Source organism: Camelus ferus, chromosome 13, assembly GCF_009834535.1.
Source record: "Camelus ferus isolate YT-003-E chromosome 13, BCGSAC_Cfer_1.0, whole genome shotgun sequence".
Lineage (NCBI taxonomy): Eukaryota > Metazoa > Chordata > Mammalia > Artiodactyla > Camelidae > Camelus > Camelus ferus.
Genome location: NC_045708.1, coordinates 13376391 through 13393036, shown reverse-complemented (window position 1 = coordinate 13393036; position 16646 = coordinate 13376391). Strand labels below are relative to the sequence as shown.

General features: G+C 54.9%; 2 protein-coding genes across 4 annotated transcripts in view; one reads left to right on the top strand and one right to left on the bottom strand.

Annotated features, from left to right (window-relative positions):
- TMCO4 (transmembrane and coiled-coil domains 4) overlaps positions 1 to 1595 on the top strand; it is a 77765-nt gene extending 76170 nt beyond the window's left edge. For 2 of the 3 annotated variants that reach the window (XM_032495333.1, XM_032495332.1), the window contains exon 16: positions 462 to 1595. In XM_032495333.1, coding sequence (XP_032351224.1) covers positions 462 to 866 — 405 coding nt within the window. In that variant the 3' untranslated portion in view covers positions 867 to 1595. The remainder of the gene's footprint in view (positions 1 to 461) is intronic. The other variant, XM_032495334.1, reaches the window with a different exon arrangement.
- A 2092-nt stretch (positions 1596 to 3687) lies between these two features.
- HTR6 (5-hydroxytryptamine receptor 6) lies at positions 3688 to 15650 on the bottom strand. The gene is made up of 4 exons (XM_032495336.1): positions 15529 to 15650; positions 14058 to 15063; positions 4336 to 4494; positions 3688 to 4137 (listed from the first exon to the last, which is right to left on the bottom strand). Exons 2-4 carry the CDS (start codon positions 14769 to 14771, stop codon positions 3688 to 3690), a joined length of 1323 nt encoding a protein of 440 aa, XP_032351227.1. The 5' UTR covers positions 14772 to 15063; positions 15529 to 15650.
- Positions 15651 to 16646: the final 996 nt, after the last annotated feature.

The following is a 16646-nucleotide window of genomic DNA, read 5'->3' as shown; positions in this document are numbered from 1 at the left end:
TTGGGGGCTTTTCCTGGGGGGCCCTTATAGCAACCTTCTGATGTAACTACGCCTATTGTCCCCATTTGACAGCTGAGACAGGCGAAGGCCAGAGGGCTACAGAGGCTTGCCCAAGGTCCCACCGCTGGTGAGCAGCAGAGCCCTTCCGCTGTAACCTGCAGCTGAAGGCAGAGAACGAGAGCTCCCACTCCAACTTTCTATCAGGAGAATCCTTCCTGCCCTGGGAGGACCAGATTCTGTAGAGCAGCTTCCTTCAACTTTATTTAATAAATTTTAGAGCAGCCTTGACCTCAGAGGCTTCCCACCCACCCTGGACTTGAGAGTCTTTGAGGGTTGGAGTCACGGCATTGGTGACTGAAGATGCTGAGGGAGTGGGTGAGGCCCAGGAACTGAGCCTGGGGCCCTGGGGAGGGCTGGGCTCTGCCTACCCACTGGAGTCCTCACTCACTGTCCTTCTGCAGGTCAGCGGCCACTTGGACTACGCCAAGCAGATGGACATCATCCTGAAGGCCGTGGGCATCCGCACCAAGCCCAGCTGGGATGGGAAGGGGCTCTCGCTGGCTCCAGGCAGTCTGCCCCATGAGGAGCCTCACCAGGCAGCAGCCACCTCATCAGATAAGACAACCAACCAGGATGGGCAAACCCAGGGTCCCGCATCCAGAGACACCCCCAAAGCAGCCGCATCCCCTGACCCCAGCCAAGACCAAGTGCCAACAGGGCTGGATCAGTCCGAAGGCGCCTCCCTTCCTGCTGCTGCCAGCCCTGCTAAGAGCTCCCATATCTGCAGCCATGGCGTGGGCCCCAACCCACTGGGCTGCCCCAACTGTACCAGTGAGACCCAGGAGCCCTGCCCAGGGCTGGACTGACCCCAGAAGAGTCACTTTCCCAGACTTCCATGTGCAGCACTCTCTTACCCTTCACCACCAGGTTCCTCACATGAGCTCTGGAGATGCAGGATTTCTACCAGCGCCTTTCCTAAATTGAAGACATTGGTATCAGAAGGAAGAGGGACTTGTAAGGAATCACAGTTCCCTCTCTGAGGAGGCAAGGCCAGCGCCCTGCAGAGTCAACTAAGCACAGCATAGCATCCCAGGTCTAACCAGCTGTGGGCCTCCTGTGCTTTGGGTTGGAGCCATGGGGTCTGGTTGCCCATCAAGAGGCCCAGGGGGCTCTCTGGAACCCGGGGCTCCTATCCTGCCATGCTCCCCAGACTCGGAAGCCTGGTGTCTGCCCTCTCTTCCATCCACTCTCCAGAGCTGCCCACCAGCCCACGGAGCAGGTACAGGTTGGGAGCAGACAGCTTTTTCTCTCTGCTCTTGAGAGATCCGATGAGATCTGCCACGTGCAGCCATGCTGGCGGGCTCTGCTCAACCACAGGGGCATCCATCAGAAGACGTGATGTGAAGGGCACCCCGCAAAGTTATGCCACCTGGTGGCCCTGGATATCATTGTTGTAGAGCAAGGTGAAAAAATGCTGGAGCAGCATGCAGTGTGGACAGGGAACTGGGCCTGGTGAAATATACGGGGGAAGGATTTCCTATCGCAGAAACAAAGGTGATGATGATTATAATAATAAATAGTCATAATAGCCACCATTTATTGAGTATTTACCATGTACAGAGCGCTCCCATGGAGTGTGTCCGTTGACCTTCAAACAACAACCCTATGAGGTAGGTACTATCATTATCTTCACTTTACACTTGCAGGCCCAGAGAGGTTAGGTAACCTGCCCAAGGCCACACAGATGGTCTCCAATCAGTCGGCCCTGAGAGCCCAAGCTCTTAGCCAGTGTATGTGCATCCATGGGAACCTTCCCCTTGGCCCCCTCACTGTCCCTGAATGACAGGGCTAGAGATACTCTGCCCCCTGCCCGCATTGCTCAGATGGGGAAACCAAGGCCCAGGCGGGGAAAATATTGACAAGCTGCGGGGGAGGCGGCCAGGAGGGGAGAGATGCAGGGGAATTAGAATATTGGAGCTGAACTGGTCCTCAGGGATACTTGTTTTTTGTTCACTCCACAAATATTCACAGAACTCCTACTTTGGGGAAACTGAGGCCCTAAGAAGTGATGTTGCTGAGATCCCAAAGCAAATCCAGGGCAGAGCCTGCACCTGGAGTCTCTTCCCACTTCCCCAGCTGCTTCTCCAGCCCAAGTGGCCCCTCAGGAAAACTCAGTCCACACCAGGTCACCACCTCAGCTAATGCTTATTGAGAGTCCCCTGGGGCAGGCCTGGGGTAGAGGGGGAGCCCTCACGAGCACCATGGCCCCTCTACATCCAGTGGCCTTGCTAGAGTTGAATCTGATCAGCACCAAGGAGAGCGCCTGGCCAGCAGAGGAGGCCCCTGAAGTTTGGGTTGATGGAACTTGGGGATGGAAAAACCTCAGACTGAAATGGAATCTACAGCAGGTAAACTATGGGAACCAAGAGTTCCCCCTCAGAAAAAATCAGGCCCCTGTGCCAAGGTCCACCTGCCTGCACCAGGGACATCTCTACAACTCTGCTGACCCAATGGCCACCACTCCTACTCCCTCACTGACCTCAGGAAGGCCAAAAGGAGGTGGGCAAGGGGCTGGTTCTGTCCCCATCAGCTGGTTCCCTAATAGGTCCAAGGAAGCCCAAGGTAGAGGAACATCCACCCCTGGTGTTGAGCAAGAACCCGCCAGCTGCCCCTTTGCCCCCAGGAGGTGGGATGGGAACACCACCCAGTATCCAGAGCAAGTTGAGGAATCAGAGCCAGGTTGTGGGATCTGGGCCAGGGCTAACGAGGAGGAGGAAGATGGAAAAAGAACAGTGGGGAGCAAACAGCCCTTCCCGGCCTTCAGCAAGAGGCTAGCAGGCTGGATGGCCAGAAGTTATAACAACAGGGGGGACCACCCACTGACCACCTGCCAGGTGCTGGGTATTCTACACCCATTACCCTGATTTTCATGACACCCTATGAGGCAGGCATCATTACCCTGTTTTGCACATGGAACAGCAGGCTCAGGGAGGTTAAGTAATTTGTCCAAGGGCTGGTAAGTAGTGAAGTAGAGATTCAAATTTATGCCTGCCCGACTCCCAGGCTCAGATATTTTCTGTGTAGCCAGATACATCCTGAAAGTCTGGCTGGCCCAAAAACTGCCTAGCAAACCATCCTCAAGGTTAAAGATCATCTGAGCCAGCACATCTCAAATCGTAACGTGCACATGATTCACCGGGGGATCGGCAGGTCTCGAATGGGGCAGAGGCGTGCATTTTTAACGGACTCCTGGGGGCTGATGCTGATGGCCCATGGACTGCACTTTGAGGACCAAGAAGTTTGGCCCAGCACTAAGCCACCTCAGCAGACAAAGGCATCCCTCACATGCCATCTGATAGAATGTGCAAAGGAGATGCCTGTCTGCATCCTGATCTGGACCAAGAGGTCCTTATGCCCACCCGCAGGAGTCCTCCAGCCTTGCTCTACACACATCCACAAGTTACACTCAACAGCGGAGCATCCTGGAGAAAACTATCTGAAGCAGCCTTTTCTCCTCCAGATAGGAGGCTGGAGTGGGCAGGGGGAGCTGGCTCAGTGCACCCAACTGGAGCTCAGAGGGCTCCCAGAGGACCTATGGCCCCCTGGCTTTAGCCAAGAGCTAGTCCAAGGCTTTGGGAACTTGGTCCTTTCCAGTTCAGCTTCCCACAGACCAACTCCAAGCCCGGGTCAGTTCGTGGGGGTCCCAAGTGGATGCAGCCGCAGCTCAGGCTCCACTGGATCGATGTTGAAGAAGTTGGCTGTGGTAGTGGCCCTGGCAGGCGGTGGGGGGTCCCGGGTGGCCTCTCCAGGCAGTAGGAGCTGGGCTGTGAGTTTCAGGCCTGAGGAGCCATCTGAGCCTGAGTCCGAGTCTGAGTCCAAGTTAGGTGGCAGGGGCAGTGGCAGCACGTGCTGCAGGCTCAGGCCGGGCCGTGGGCCACTGTGAGAGGTACGCATGGAGGGGGAGGCCAGGCTGGCCTGGTGCTCCCGGGGGCAGTGGGGACATGGCATGAACCTGCCCAGGGCCCGCTTGAAGTCCCGCATGAAGAGTGGGTAGATGATGGGGTTCATGGTGCTGTTACAGTAACCCAGCCACGTGAGGACATCGAAGAGGCCTGGGGAGATGCAGTCGCACACGGCCTAGAGGGATGGCGTGCATCATGCCTGGTCCCAGAGCAGGGACACAGACCACCCCACCCAGCATGGATGGGATGGACACACGAACACATATGCCATGAAAGGCAACCCACCCTCTTCCCTCCCCGGATCTGGGCTGGGATGGGATTCAGGGCCTCCCCAGCAAGGCATGGACTCACCTACCCCCTGCGGTGGCATTACCTGGGCTATGTTGGCCACAAAGAAGGGCAGCCAGGTCACAAAGAACATGCCCAGTAGGATGCCCAGTGTCAGGCTAGCCTTCAAGGCCTTCCTGCTGTGCTTGGTGGCCAGACGCCTACCGTCAGCTGATTCCACCCCTGGGCATGGGGTCCTGGGCACCTGCGGAAAGGAAGGCCACATGATTCAGCTAAGAAAGAACCCCAGTCTGAGCCTATTCCCAGCCACAGACTGAGCCCTAATCCTAATTCTAAACTGAGCCCTAGTACCAGTAATAAACTGAGCCCTCCTCCTTGAGTGAGTCCCAATTGTAGTCCGAGACTGAAGCCTGACCCTGATTCCAGACTGAACCTTGACCATGGCTCCAGACCAAGCCCAGACATCATCAATCAGCTAAGCCCTGCTCACAGTCCTGAGCCCCTGATGCCTACTGTAGACTGAGCCCTGCATAACCAAGGTCTCAAACTGAGCCTCAACCATGGACCAGACTGAACCCAACTTTAGCCTCAGACTGAGCCCTAACCCCAGAAGTAGACTGAGCCTTGGTCCTGATCCTGCACTGTGTCCTGACCCTGACCCAGCACTTCACAAGGAGCTCTAGGAAGTACCACGAGATTTCCTGGGTGCTGGGGCTCATAGCCATGTGTGATGGCCAGTATCAAGTGTTGTCCTTCGCAGGGAGCGTGGGTCTTCTGAACTGTTGGATTTGTGTTTGGGGGCAGTGTTGTCCTGCACTGCATTTTGGCACTACCAAGAATTAGCTGCAATTGAACTGGACTTGGCAAAAGAGGACAGTTGCTCTCCAGGGCTTGGCAATCTCTTTGCATATGGATTCTCTTCATATTTTAGACTGATGGTTTTGCCTGCACCACTACTCTCATGTTTCACAAAATAAAGTGCATTTTTGAAAAGGTGTGCCCAAAACAAATGTGTGCAATTAAATTGGTTAGAAATTACTAGGGCTGCGAGTGACCTTGGCATTTTAAACTCAGATTTTGCTGGGAACTGGCAGACATCTCCATTCTCACACGTGGACTCCGTGAGCAGGAGCTGGGGGAGAGGTGGGGGGGACACGGCAACAGGGATTGGAATGTGACCTTGAAAACTGGAGACCAGGAGTCCCAGACTTTAAAAAACCTCTCTGAACTTTTTAGCCCAGTGGTCCTCTTAACTTTTTCAGCTTCATGAGCCTGCTAAGACTCTAATAAAATCTACAAAACCACTCCCCAGAAAAGAAAAAACTTACAAATTTTTATACACACACAGAAGAAAAAAGTTCCCACACATCCAGAGGGTTCAGAGGCCACTGCAACGTTCATCCATGAAACCTCTATGGGTCCACAAAAGCTGGAATGGGAAGCTCTCCTCTAAACCACGTGTTGCAATCAATCTGTATTTTCGTCTATCAGATTTACACAAAGCGAGACCCACCTATATTTACAATTAAAGTAAATACTAGTATGCAGAGATGTGCACAATTCACAGAGTTATGAAACAGTATGTGTGCTGCCTGGGAATACACAGTACAAATCCTCAGACCAAAGGACCAGTGACCCTTTGAAATCCAGGGATTCCCCCCAACATTTCCTAAACTGCATGGGAGCCCAGCTTAGCTCCTGAGGCAACCAGAGGTAGCTTGGGTATGGGAAGATGAAAGAGTCAGAAGGAGGCAGGAGGGGAACCAGATTCCCACGCAAACTTCGCAGATGGAAAGGGGGCGGAGGAAGCAAAGCCAAGATTTGTCAGCCCTGAGAGCACCAAAGCCAAACCCCTCTCCCCACTCTCAAGCACAGGAACTCCCCTCCCAGCCCCGTTCTCTCCCCGCCTCCTCAGGGTATCCAGGCTTGGTTCCTCTCCATGGTGCTGAACCCCAGCTGCTACTATCTGTAGAATTGGAGAGTCTCATTCTAGAATGGCGGTGGGCAGAACAGGGGAGACGAGACACACTGTAACTCTCACCCTTCAATGTGTTTGTCCAGATGAAATCTGGTTAGACAAATATTAAGGACACATTCACACAGAGCAGCCTATAAGAGGCCCTTGATTACTACCCCCTGTCTTGGTGGGGCAACACTGAGCGGAGGCAGGAGCTGGGCTTTTAAGACAAGTGGTCTGGCTTCAGATCATGCCTCTACCACTTACTCACTCTGTGATCTTGAGAGTCTCTGTTTCCACATCTGTAAAATGGGAGAAAATACTCAGCTTACAGAGTTGCTGTGAAGTTGTGGATAATAAACGCATGCACAGTGTCCAGCAGAGAGTGAGTGTAAATACATAGCAGCTCTGATGTTGGTTCGGTGGTACATGCATCAGGTTGGGGAAGTTTTTGGCACCATCAGGAGCCCTGTCCCTCTGCCAGCAGCTCCGGTTTTCCAAAACAGCATGCACATCAGGACAAATGCTGTGACTCACTACACTGCAGCGAGGGAGAAAAAGAGGGCTGCTTTTCTCTCCTGCTCATTTTCTCTCTCCAGAGTGGACTCTGTATGGTTTCTGTGGCTCTGTCGTCAACCCAGAGGGAGAGGGCTCTACTGCCCTAAAAGAATCTCCTAAGATCTGCCATGAATTCAAATTGCTACCATCAGTGAGGACAGACATATGGGGAGGAGGGAGACAGCGTCTTCAGGAAACCCCAGTCACACAGAAACCCCCTGGCCCCTGGCGACCTGAGGAAGGGGAAAGAGACAGCTGTGACCTTGCCAGAGCTCTAGGGCACCAGGGAACTGAGGCACGTGGGGAGATCTGCTGGGGTCAATCATCAGGGAGAGCACTCCAGAAAAGTTAAAGATGATCTGAGATTCCCTCTCTTGTCTTCCTGGGAATAAACCTGCATTTTTCTTTCTCCTCTTCTCTCCAAAGAGTTCATCCAAGAATATAGGCAAGAGGGGAAGGAACTGAGGCTCAGAAAGGGTAGGGGACCTTTCCAAGATCACGCTGTGCCAGTACAAGTCCTCAGCCAAGGCACCAGTTACCCCAAATTATCAACCCCACATACTAAGCGCTTACTGTGCATCAGCGCTTGATATTCGTTCTGCCGTCCAGCCTTCGTGGGAGGTGGGCATCGTAATACCCATCCTGCAGATGGGATGCAGAGAGGCAGAAGAACTTGCCAGGAGTCAAACAGCAGGTAAGTATTGAGTCAGGGAATTAAAGTCATTTCTGGCTCCAGAAACTGTGTTTTTCCCATTTGCCCATGCTGCTTCCACTTTAGAGGATGGCACCCCCAAGTAAAACCCCACCACTGTCACAGAGAGGCCCTCATGGAGCAGAAGCCAATGGCAACCGCCAGCCCACACTCTGGGGTCTGGCTGATGCCAGCCTCGCCTTCCCACTTCTCTCTGCCCTGTAGCCCCTTGCAGCCCCTCATGGCACATTCTGTTGTTTGCATGTCCCTTATATGCGTCAGTGGCATTTGTCACTGTCAGGGGGCAGCCACTGGATGACGATTTGGCAGTGCCCTTCCAGAAGGCAATTCCATTTACAGGCCCCTATGTTCATAAACACCAGCACACATGTCTGTACACTTGGCACATACAAGAATGCATACCACGGCGCTAGTCGCGATAGGAAAAACTCCTGATAGGAAACATCCCAAAAGTCCATCAAAAGGAGAATGGTTAAATACACCCCAGTACGTTCCCACTATAGAATACTATACAGACGTTTAAAAGAATGAATTGATCAAACAGAAAGATCTCCACGACACATTATCAAGTGATAACGGCAAGTTGCAAAACAAGAGATATTTTTCTAAACAAGATGATTCCCTTTGTTTAGAAAAATACACAAAGCAAAGCACTAAGTTTCTTTAGGTCTGTAAACAAACATGGAAACACAGAAAAGAACTGGAAAGACGCTGATAAAAGTGTCCCTGGGAGTGGGAGGTGATTCGATAGACATCAGAGGGGTCTTTGACTTTATTGATGAATTTGCATCTTACAGTGTGTTTCCGTATTCCTTTGTGTAATTTCAAATTTGTACAATCATTTAATCATAGTGAGGGTTATAAGGTAGACTCTGGAGCCAGACTGCCTGGTTCAGATCGGGGCTCTGTTACTAACTAGCTGAGTGGCCTTAAGCGAGGTACATCACCTCTCTGTGCCTCAGATCTCTCATCTGTAAAAAGGTGATTACAATGGTATTTGCCCATAGGATGGTCGTAAGGATTAAATAAGATGATAGGAAGTTACTGGAACAGCGCACGGCACATGGTGAGCACCTGTGAGTGCTGGTTATTGTTGTTGTTGTCATTGTTACTTGTGTTCCCCTCAGCTCCTTGATAACGGTGACCAGGCTGCTGATGGCAGCGATGCTGCTTTCTACCCCTCGAAAGGCTCAAAGGGACAAGCTCCCCAGAACCACATGCTTTACCACCAAGAGGAAAGGACAGGAATTAACACTAGTTGAGCACCTACTATGCACCAGGTTTACATGTATCATCTCATTGATTCTTCAAACTGCCTCAAATGATAAATACCATTACCCCTGGGGTAGAGGGAGGTGAGTGACTTGTCCAGAGTCACCTGGCTGAGATGAGAAGGAGGCGGGATTTGAACCCACGCCCATCCAGGCACACAAGCTCCTGCGCCCTGCCCCCGCTGCACCCGCCGCCTCGTTCTAAGCAGCAGCCATGGCTGTCATGCTCCGCTCTGCTCCTCTGGCAGCCTCTCCCACTCAGCCCCCTCCTCCACCTCCAAGATATTTCTGTGATCACAGCCTTCTCTGAGGAGGAGGAAGCAGAGATGGAAGGCAAGATGGATCGTTAGGACAGAATGATGCATAGCTGGGTGATAGAGGGTGAAAAAAGCTGGGGGAGGACAAGGAGGAGAAGTTGATGGGAGAGAAGGAAGAGGAAGACAGCACTGCAGAAGGAAGGAAGAGATTGGGGCGAGGTGGAACTGGGGGAGGGGGCCTGGGAAGGGGGAAAGACGAAGTAAAAAGGAAGATGATGGGGAGGGGGTTCTAACCACAGAGACACAGGAATCCTGGCAGAGAGAGAAAGGAACTGACAAAACGGAAACTCCCATCTGGGCTTCTTTCTGCTGCTCCCCATCGGGCTGAGTTCCCACACTGGTTCCTCTGGTATCCCCCAAGGATGAGCGCCACCCCCATACAGGCGCCCACCGTTCACACACACACACAAACCCCTGGCAGCATCTCACTCCGACACCGCCACCACCTCTCTGCCCCCTCTCCACCCCCCGCCCACAGCTCCTGCCTCACCTCAAGGCACAGCCCCTTTCTCACAGCCCCTGTGGCCATGAAGACCTGGATGAAACTACTCCCAACCAGTGGCTTTTTAAAAGCCTGTTCACATCAGTAGGCAGAAGTGGCGGGTAGAGGCAGAAAAAGATGCTCCAGCTGGCTCAGCCTCCATGTCCAAAGCCCCAGAGGAGGCAGGACTTCAGGGATCAGTGCCCAGCCCACTTCCCTCTTCAGGGAAACTAGAGGCTGGATCAGGAAGGAGCTGAGGGTTCAGTGGAGCTGAGAAGAGGAGGAAAGGGGCCTGACACACCCCAAGTTCTGTTCACTCTCATCAGTTCCTCTGGATCCAGGCATTGAGAGTTCCTCCGCCCTCCAGGCTGGACGCTGCTGGTCTCCGGGGCAGGCCAGCTCGGGGTGGAGGTGGGTGGGGGGACGGGGTCACAACCGAAGAGGCTGGAGTAGAGACAGCATCCCAGAAGCAAGTTCCCCAATTACAAGCAATTCTCCAGGCGGTAAGGAAAATAGCCCTGTGGAAGGCTTGCTTTGGATCCAAGTGGTTTTAGAAGCAAAGGCGGTGGTGGAGTCTGACACTTTCTCATTCAAATCAAGAGAAAAGGCTTTCCAGAAAGTGGGAGGTGTTCGCACAGACACATTTCTGGCTTGAGAGGCTACGGGTCCTTCTGCCTCTGAGGCAGGGTGCTGGCTAAATGACCCCTGAAGACTCCTCCCAGCCTTTGGTTTTGTGACTTCCTCACTTCAGTTTGCAAACGTATGCACAGGGAGTAATAGGTTTTGAATATTATAAGCTCCATAACCCTCATCACGATAGGGTTTCATGATCAATGTCTCTCTCTCAAACTAGAACATAGATTCCAAGAGGGCAAGACTGTCTCCATCCGCTCATGGCTGCACCCACAGCCTAGAAAAGCTCCTGCACATGGGAGGCACTCAACACAGTACTGAGGAAGTCAATCAATGTACGAAACAGCACAGGATCCATCCACTACAAGAACTTCTTGTAAAGGAATTGGGAGAACAGGGAGCAATGTGAGCGGGGCTTGAATCCCAGGCTCTGCGAAGCACTGCATTCATTTCATTCTTTCCATTACTGTGCACTGCGCGCTTACAACATGGCAGGCGCAGTTTTAGGTGCTGGGAATATAGCAGTAGAGACAAGCCCTCACCCTCATGGAACTTACGTTCTAGTAGGAGGAAATAAACAATCATTAACCCCCTAACCTCTATCAGTTTCTTCTGGGTTAGGGGGAGAACCAGCTGATGTGGGGAAAGGGCACTCCGAAAGAAGGAACAGCAAGTGCAAAGGTCCTGGGGCAGGAGTGTGCTTGGTGTGCTCAAGAAACAGCAAGGGGGCCAGTGGGGCTGAAAGAGAAATAGTGAGGGGCGTGGTGGAAGGGGAGGAGACCAGAGAAGGAGAAGAGGAATGATGCAACAGAACTTGCATATTAAAGGGATGGCTCAGGCTGCTGTGTCAGATGGAAAGGGAGTAAGAATGGGATCAGGAAGCCAGTGGGAGATCACTGCACTAACCCAAGCAACAGATGAAGGGGCTCAGCCAGCACCGGGAGGCAGCAATAGACATGAGAAATGATCAGAGCCTGCACGTGTCTTGAAAGTAGCGGTCAGAGGACCGACTGTGCAGCGTGAGAAAAAGAAAGGCTGCCTCCAGGATTCCTGGCCTGAGCAACTCATGTCAATGAGTCGATATGAGGAAGACAATGGAGGGATGGTATCTGGAGCCTGGAAGACCCAGAGTTCTGTTTGGGGTGGGGTAAGTAAGTGGTCCCTGCTGGAAGTCATCACCGTGTGGGTGGTACTTTCAGTCCTGGGATGAGATGAGCACACTGAGGGAGTGAATGTGGAGGGGCAAAAAAGCAAGGAGGCCCAAGGACTGAGGTCACAGATGGTGGTAGATCAGGAAGACCCACAGAGGAGATGGAGAAGGCACAGCCAGTGGAGTAGAGGGACAGACACGGGGTGGTGTCCCTGAAGTCAGCGTTTTAAGAGCATGTCACCGCCCATAGGCAGCACGATGCTCAGACCCAGGCTTTGACATCAGTCAGATCTGAGCTTGAACCTCACTCCTCAGCTGTGCAACCTTGGGCAATTCACCTCCCCTCTATGGCCCTCAGTTTCCCCATCAGAGGGATGATGACAGCACTTGCCTCACTGAGTGTTGGGGGGATTAGCTGAGCTCAGTGCTTGGCATGCAGTGAGCGCTCAAAGGCTAGGGGGCTGCAGCTGCCAGCACCTGGGGGATGCCTGTCCGGGTGCGGAGGCTGCATTGTCTCAGGTTCAGTCCTGGCACCAGCCAGTTAGCTTCATGGAAAGAAAATCCGTGTGTCACAGGCACTGTTGGAACCGAGAATCCAGACCTCTCCCACCTCAGCCTCACCAAGGCCAGCCAGCTTCTCGCGTCCTTGATCACTAGGGCAGAGCTTCCCAGAGGGTGAGAATGGGAGATGAGCTTGGGCGGTAAATGGATCCCATAAAAGAACTGAACCTCAGCAGGAATGGACGTCTTTCACAGTTCCCTCCCTGCTCTTCTGGCTCCATTGAGAAAAAGCCCTGCATGGATGCTACTACGTCTTTAACATCCCTCTGACATCTGACAAAGAGAAAGCAGGCCTCAGCTCAGTCTCTCCAGCCAAACCAAGCTGGACTTCAGGGACACTGCTGGGGTTTCTGCAGCCTCACTGGGGTTGTGTTTGTGATCACCTTCTATTTTACGGCAAGGAGACTGATTTTTCCATTCCCAAAAGAGATAAGAAGTTTTCTCTCTAAATAAGTTTATGAAGGTAAAAAGATAAGTGAGATGATTTCAAGCAAATGCTAAGCACATACGAACGCAGAGGCTTACGGCATGTGTGAGGGTAGCAAGGGTGGACGGAGCAGGTAGCAAGGCAGATCTCACAAGGCAGTTCCCAAACACCTGCAGTTTCGGGAAACGCTCCTTCACAAGAACCCAGGGGGAGAGTGTGGATGGCCCAGGCAGTCGTCTTCCCGCTGGAGAACTAAATCAGGGTCACTGCCATCTGCTGAGACTCAGGAAAGTTCTTCATGAGCACAGATCAGGGAGAGAGCAGGGCTGCAGCCTGTCCATCCAAGACCTTGTCCTTCTAGTTGGTGGACCTCACTGCTAGGGTGATACGGACAAGCTGCTCCAGGGGACTGCCGACCAGGATGTTAGCCTCTTAGCCCCCATCTACCCAGTGATTCCAAAGGCACCCCACCTCCCCGATCCTGCAGGCATCTACACCAAGATGAGCTCAGAGAGCCCAGTCAGGACCTTCCTTGGGACCTGTGACCTCATTCTCTCGGGCTCAGGCAGGATCAGTGTAGACCCCCATCCTTCGGGATGGACAATAGGACCCAGGCATTGTGTGAGCCACTCTACCCTAGATGCTGCAGGGCCTTGAGTTAAGAGCACCTACCCCATTCACAGGGAATCAATAAGCATTTACTATGTGCAGTGGAGGGGCAAAGCCAATCCGGACACACCCAGCCCTCAAGGGAGCTTACACTTGAGTGGGGTGAGATGGACACTGATCGAATCAACAAATACACTGGGGGTCGGGACAGAGAAAAGCAGGGTGGGGAGGCCTGCAGACAGGGTGGTCAGGGACGGTCTCTGGGAAGGGGTGGCCTGGGAGCTGAAGAAAAGTCTGGCAATGGCAGCCCAGGGGGGAAGGACATGCCAGGCAGAGGGGACAGCGAGTGCAAAGACCTGGCCACAGAGTCAGCCTGGGGCTTCTGGGAGCATCAGAAGGGCCACAGGGCTGGTGCAGGAAGAGACGGGGCAGGGAGAGGTTGGAAGGACGGGGTCCCAGGGCCAGATTCTGACAAGTGTCCCCTCCTCATCTTGAGAGCAATGCCGAGCTGCTGAAAGGTCTGACGCAGGGGAGTGATGTGACCACTTTTTTGTTTTTATTTGTGCTTTTGGCTGCTGCACAGAAAATGGATAAGAGTGAGTCTGGAGTGGAAGTGGGACGGGGTGGGGTGGGCGGGCAGAAGGAGACTATCAGAGACTCCAGGTAAGAAACAATGGTGGTTTGGATCAGGAGGGTGGTGTTGAAGATGACACGTGCTTAGAAGGCAGCACCAGCAGGGCCTTGGCAATGAATCCCACAAGCATGAGGGAGAAAAATTATCCCTAAATTTCTGGTGCCTGATGCCAAGTTGGAGTCATTTGTGGCGGTGGGGAAGATGGGGGACGAGCAGATGGGAAGAGTCAGGACACCCTGAATTCCCTGTTGCACATGTTACATTTGAGAAGCCTGACCCACATCCCAGAGCATCCTGTGGACAGTCGGGCATTGAGTCTGGAGTTCAGAAGAAAGGTGGGAGCTGGGAATGACCACTTGGAGATCGCCAGCAAGTGTGTATTAAAAAACGGTGGGGGAAAAAAAGAAAAAGAAAGTGATGGATGCGCACTGGGCACCCAGTGGCGGCTCATTCCCCTCCATCCCACAAGCCCGGATCTCCCTGAGCACCCTGGGTACCTGCAGCGTCTCCAAGGGCTGGCAGGCCATGCCGGTGGTGAGGGAGGCCACCTGCACGGCTTGCTTGCGGGCGGCCAGCAGGATCCTGCAGTAGGTGAAGCAGATGGCGCCCGAGGGCAGGAAGAAGGTGATGCCGGACGCCACGAGGACGAACGGCAGGCTGGCCAGCAGGCGGCACTGGCCCGGGGCAGGTGCGCGAGCGCCGCCCAGCTCGTGCCAGCCCAGCAGCAGGGGCGGGAAGGAGGCGAGCGCGGCCAGGCTCCAGGCGCTCAGGATGAGCGCCAGGGCGCGCGGGGGCGTCATGCGCAGTTTGTAGCGCAGCGGCGAGAGGATGAGCAAGTAGCGGTCCAGGCTAATGAGGCAGAGGTTGAGGATGGAGGCGCTGCAGCACATCACGTCGAAGGCGGCCCAAAGCAGGCAGAGGCTGCGCGCCAGCACCCAGCGCCCGTACAGCGCGTTCAGCATGGCCGGCGGCATCACCACCAGCCCCACCATCAGGTCCGACGTGAAGAGCGACACCAGGAAGAAGTTGGACGTGTTGCGCAGCGCAGGCTGCGTGCAGATGAGCGCGATGAGTAGCGAGTTGGCCGCCGCCGTCAGTGCGATGACCACACACAGCGCGGCCGCCACCCAGCCGCTGCCTTCCTGTTGCGACCGTGGCCCCGACTCCCAGTCCGGGGTGCTGTTGTTGGCGGGGCCCTGCTCTGGGACCATGGGGGCAGAGGGCCGAGGGCGAGGACGTGAGTTTCAGAGGGGTCCGGGGTACGAGGTAGGTTGGGCAGGAAGACGCGGTATGGGACCTGGAGGAGCAGAGTGGATGGGCGTCGTCGGTGAGAACAGACCCCCAGGGCGGCAGGTGAGAAGATAGGGATGGGTCTCCGGGTCAAGGGGCAGCAACCTGAGGAGGACGGAGAAGGCTTCTTTGGACGTCCTCCGGTGTGAGGTAGGGGCACCTGGTGCAAACGGGTAGGAAGTTTGGGCGAAGGCACCTGATGAGAAGAGCCTCCTAGAAGGAGCGGGCAGGAAGTCAGAAGGACCGGGACGGTGACTCTGCGCGGTTGGCTGGCGGGAGCAGAGTCCCCTGAAGGGGCGGGAGGTAAGATGGGGCAAGGACGCTGTCGGGGACAGGGACCCCAGGGGGTGGGAGCCGGGTGCGAATGGGCGCTGTCGGGCCAGGGGAACCACCCCGCGGCGGATAGACGTAGAGGGATGCCAGGTGGGGAGCCGTGGTGCTGGGGGTCGCGGAGTAAGAGGTTGGGGGAGGGGGCCCGCGGGCCAGAGCAAAGCCCCCGGCGGGGAACACAGGTCTCAGAGCCCGCGCAGAGGCACCTGGGGCTTGGGTGAACACGGTCCCCGCAGCGAGAGAGGACGCCGGGCCGGCCCTCGGGGAGAGAAGGAGCAGCGGCCGCGCCTCCGCCGCCTCCCAACCCGGCCACGGGGCGCCGGTCCCGCTCCCGCCCGCGCTCGGTACCTGGGGCGCTGAGCGCTGCTCCGCCGCCTGCGACTGCGGCACAGCTCCGGCCGCGGGGCCGGGAGAGGAAGAGGAGGCTGCAGGCCGGGCAGGCGCCCAGGGACCCGGGAGGCTCCGCTAGGGGCCGGCGCGCGCGGAGGAGCGGCGGCTGCTTCCAGGAGCGCGCGGTCCCCGCGCCGCGGAGCCTGCGCCCCGCCCTGCGGTGGGCGGGGAGAGCCGAGCCCCGGCCTCGCGGGCTGGCAGCGTCCCCGGTACCCCCGGGCCTGCGGAGGGACGACCGGAGCGCCCAGGCTGCGCCAGATCGCCTCCCAGCTGTAGCAGCATCCACACCCCCGCATGCCCCTCCCCAACCCACACGTGGCGCAGGAGGAACTCAGAGGAGGGGACTGTGGCCCGCCTTCATCCAGGACTGCTCCCCAGTGCGGGGCCGTCCACCCGCAGCGAGGGTCACTGCGGGAGCCCGTTGGGGGAGATTAAGCAGATCGCTTGACGTATATACGTACACATATATAATATTACACGTAGGTACGTATATAACAGTATATATGGTATATAACAACCTACATAATACTTACTTAAAACTCTAGTTTAAACATATGGCTACCTCCTCCTCACGGTCTTTCTGGGCAGAAACCATCCCGTTCTCCCGACAGCACCAGGCACTGAAGATGAAGTCCGCGAGCTGCTGGCACTCCCAAGTCTACTAAAGAGTGTGAACAGACTGGGGAATCCCCAGGCCAGGTGGGGTGGAGTTGCTGCAGGAAGAAGGGCGGGGTGTGGCACAACCCGGGCACCACTGCTGTGTCTCTCTCCCCCTTGGCTAAGGACAGTCTCTACCCGACACTTCACAGATTAATATTGTGGATTCAACACATATTGAACGCCTACTAAGTGTCACGCACTGTTCTGCCTAATCAAGACACCATAGTAACCAAAACAAAGACCCAGCTTCACTGAGTTGACAGTCTACTGGAAGGAGACATGCAAAAATAAGCATAGTAAACAAAGTAGTCGTAGAGTGAAAATTGCCATAGAAAGAAAGAAAACGGGGAGGAGTGAAAAGGGAATCTGGAGTGGGCGGGGGTCTTTTTCCCTTCGCAGAAGCAGGGAAATAATAC

Coding starts and splice junctions, on each gene's coding strand:
- HTR6 (XM_032495336.1), bottom strand. CDS start 14,771: ATGGTCCCAGAGCAGGGCCCCGCCAACAACAGCACCCCGGACTGGGAG. Junction 4,495..14,057: donor AGCCCTTGGAGACGCTGCAG/GTACCCAGGGTG, acceptor TCCTTTCCGCAG/GTGCCCAGGACCCCATGCCC. Junction 4,138..4,335: donor TTGTGGCCAACATAGCCCAG/GTAATGCCACCG, acceptor CCATCCCTCTAG/GCCGTGTGCGACTGCATCTC.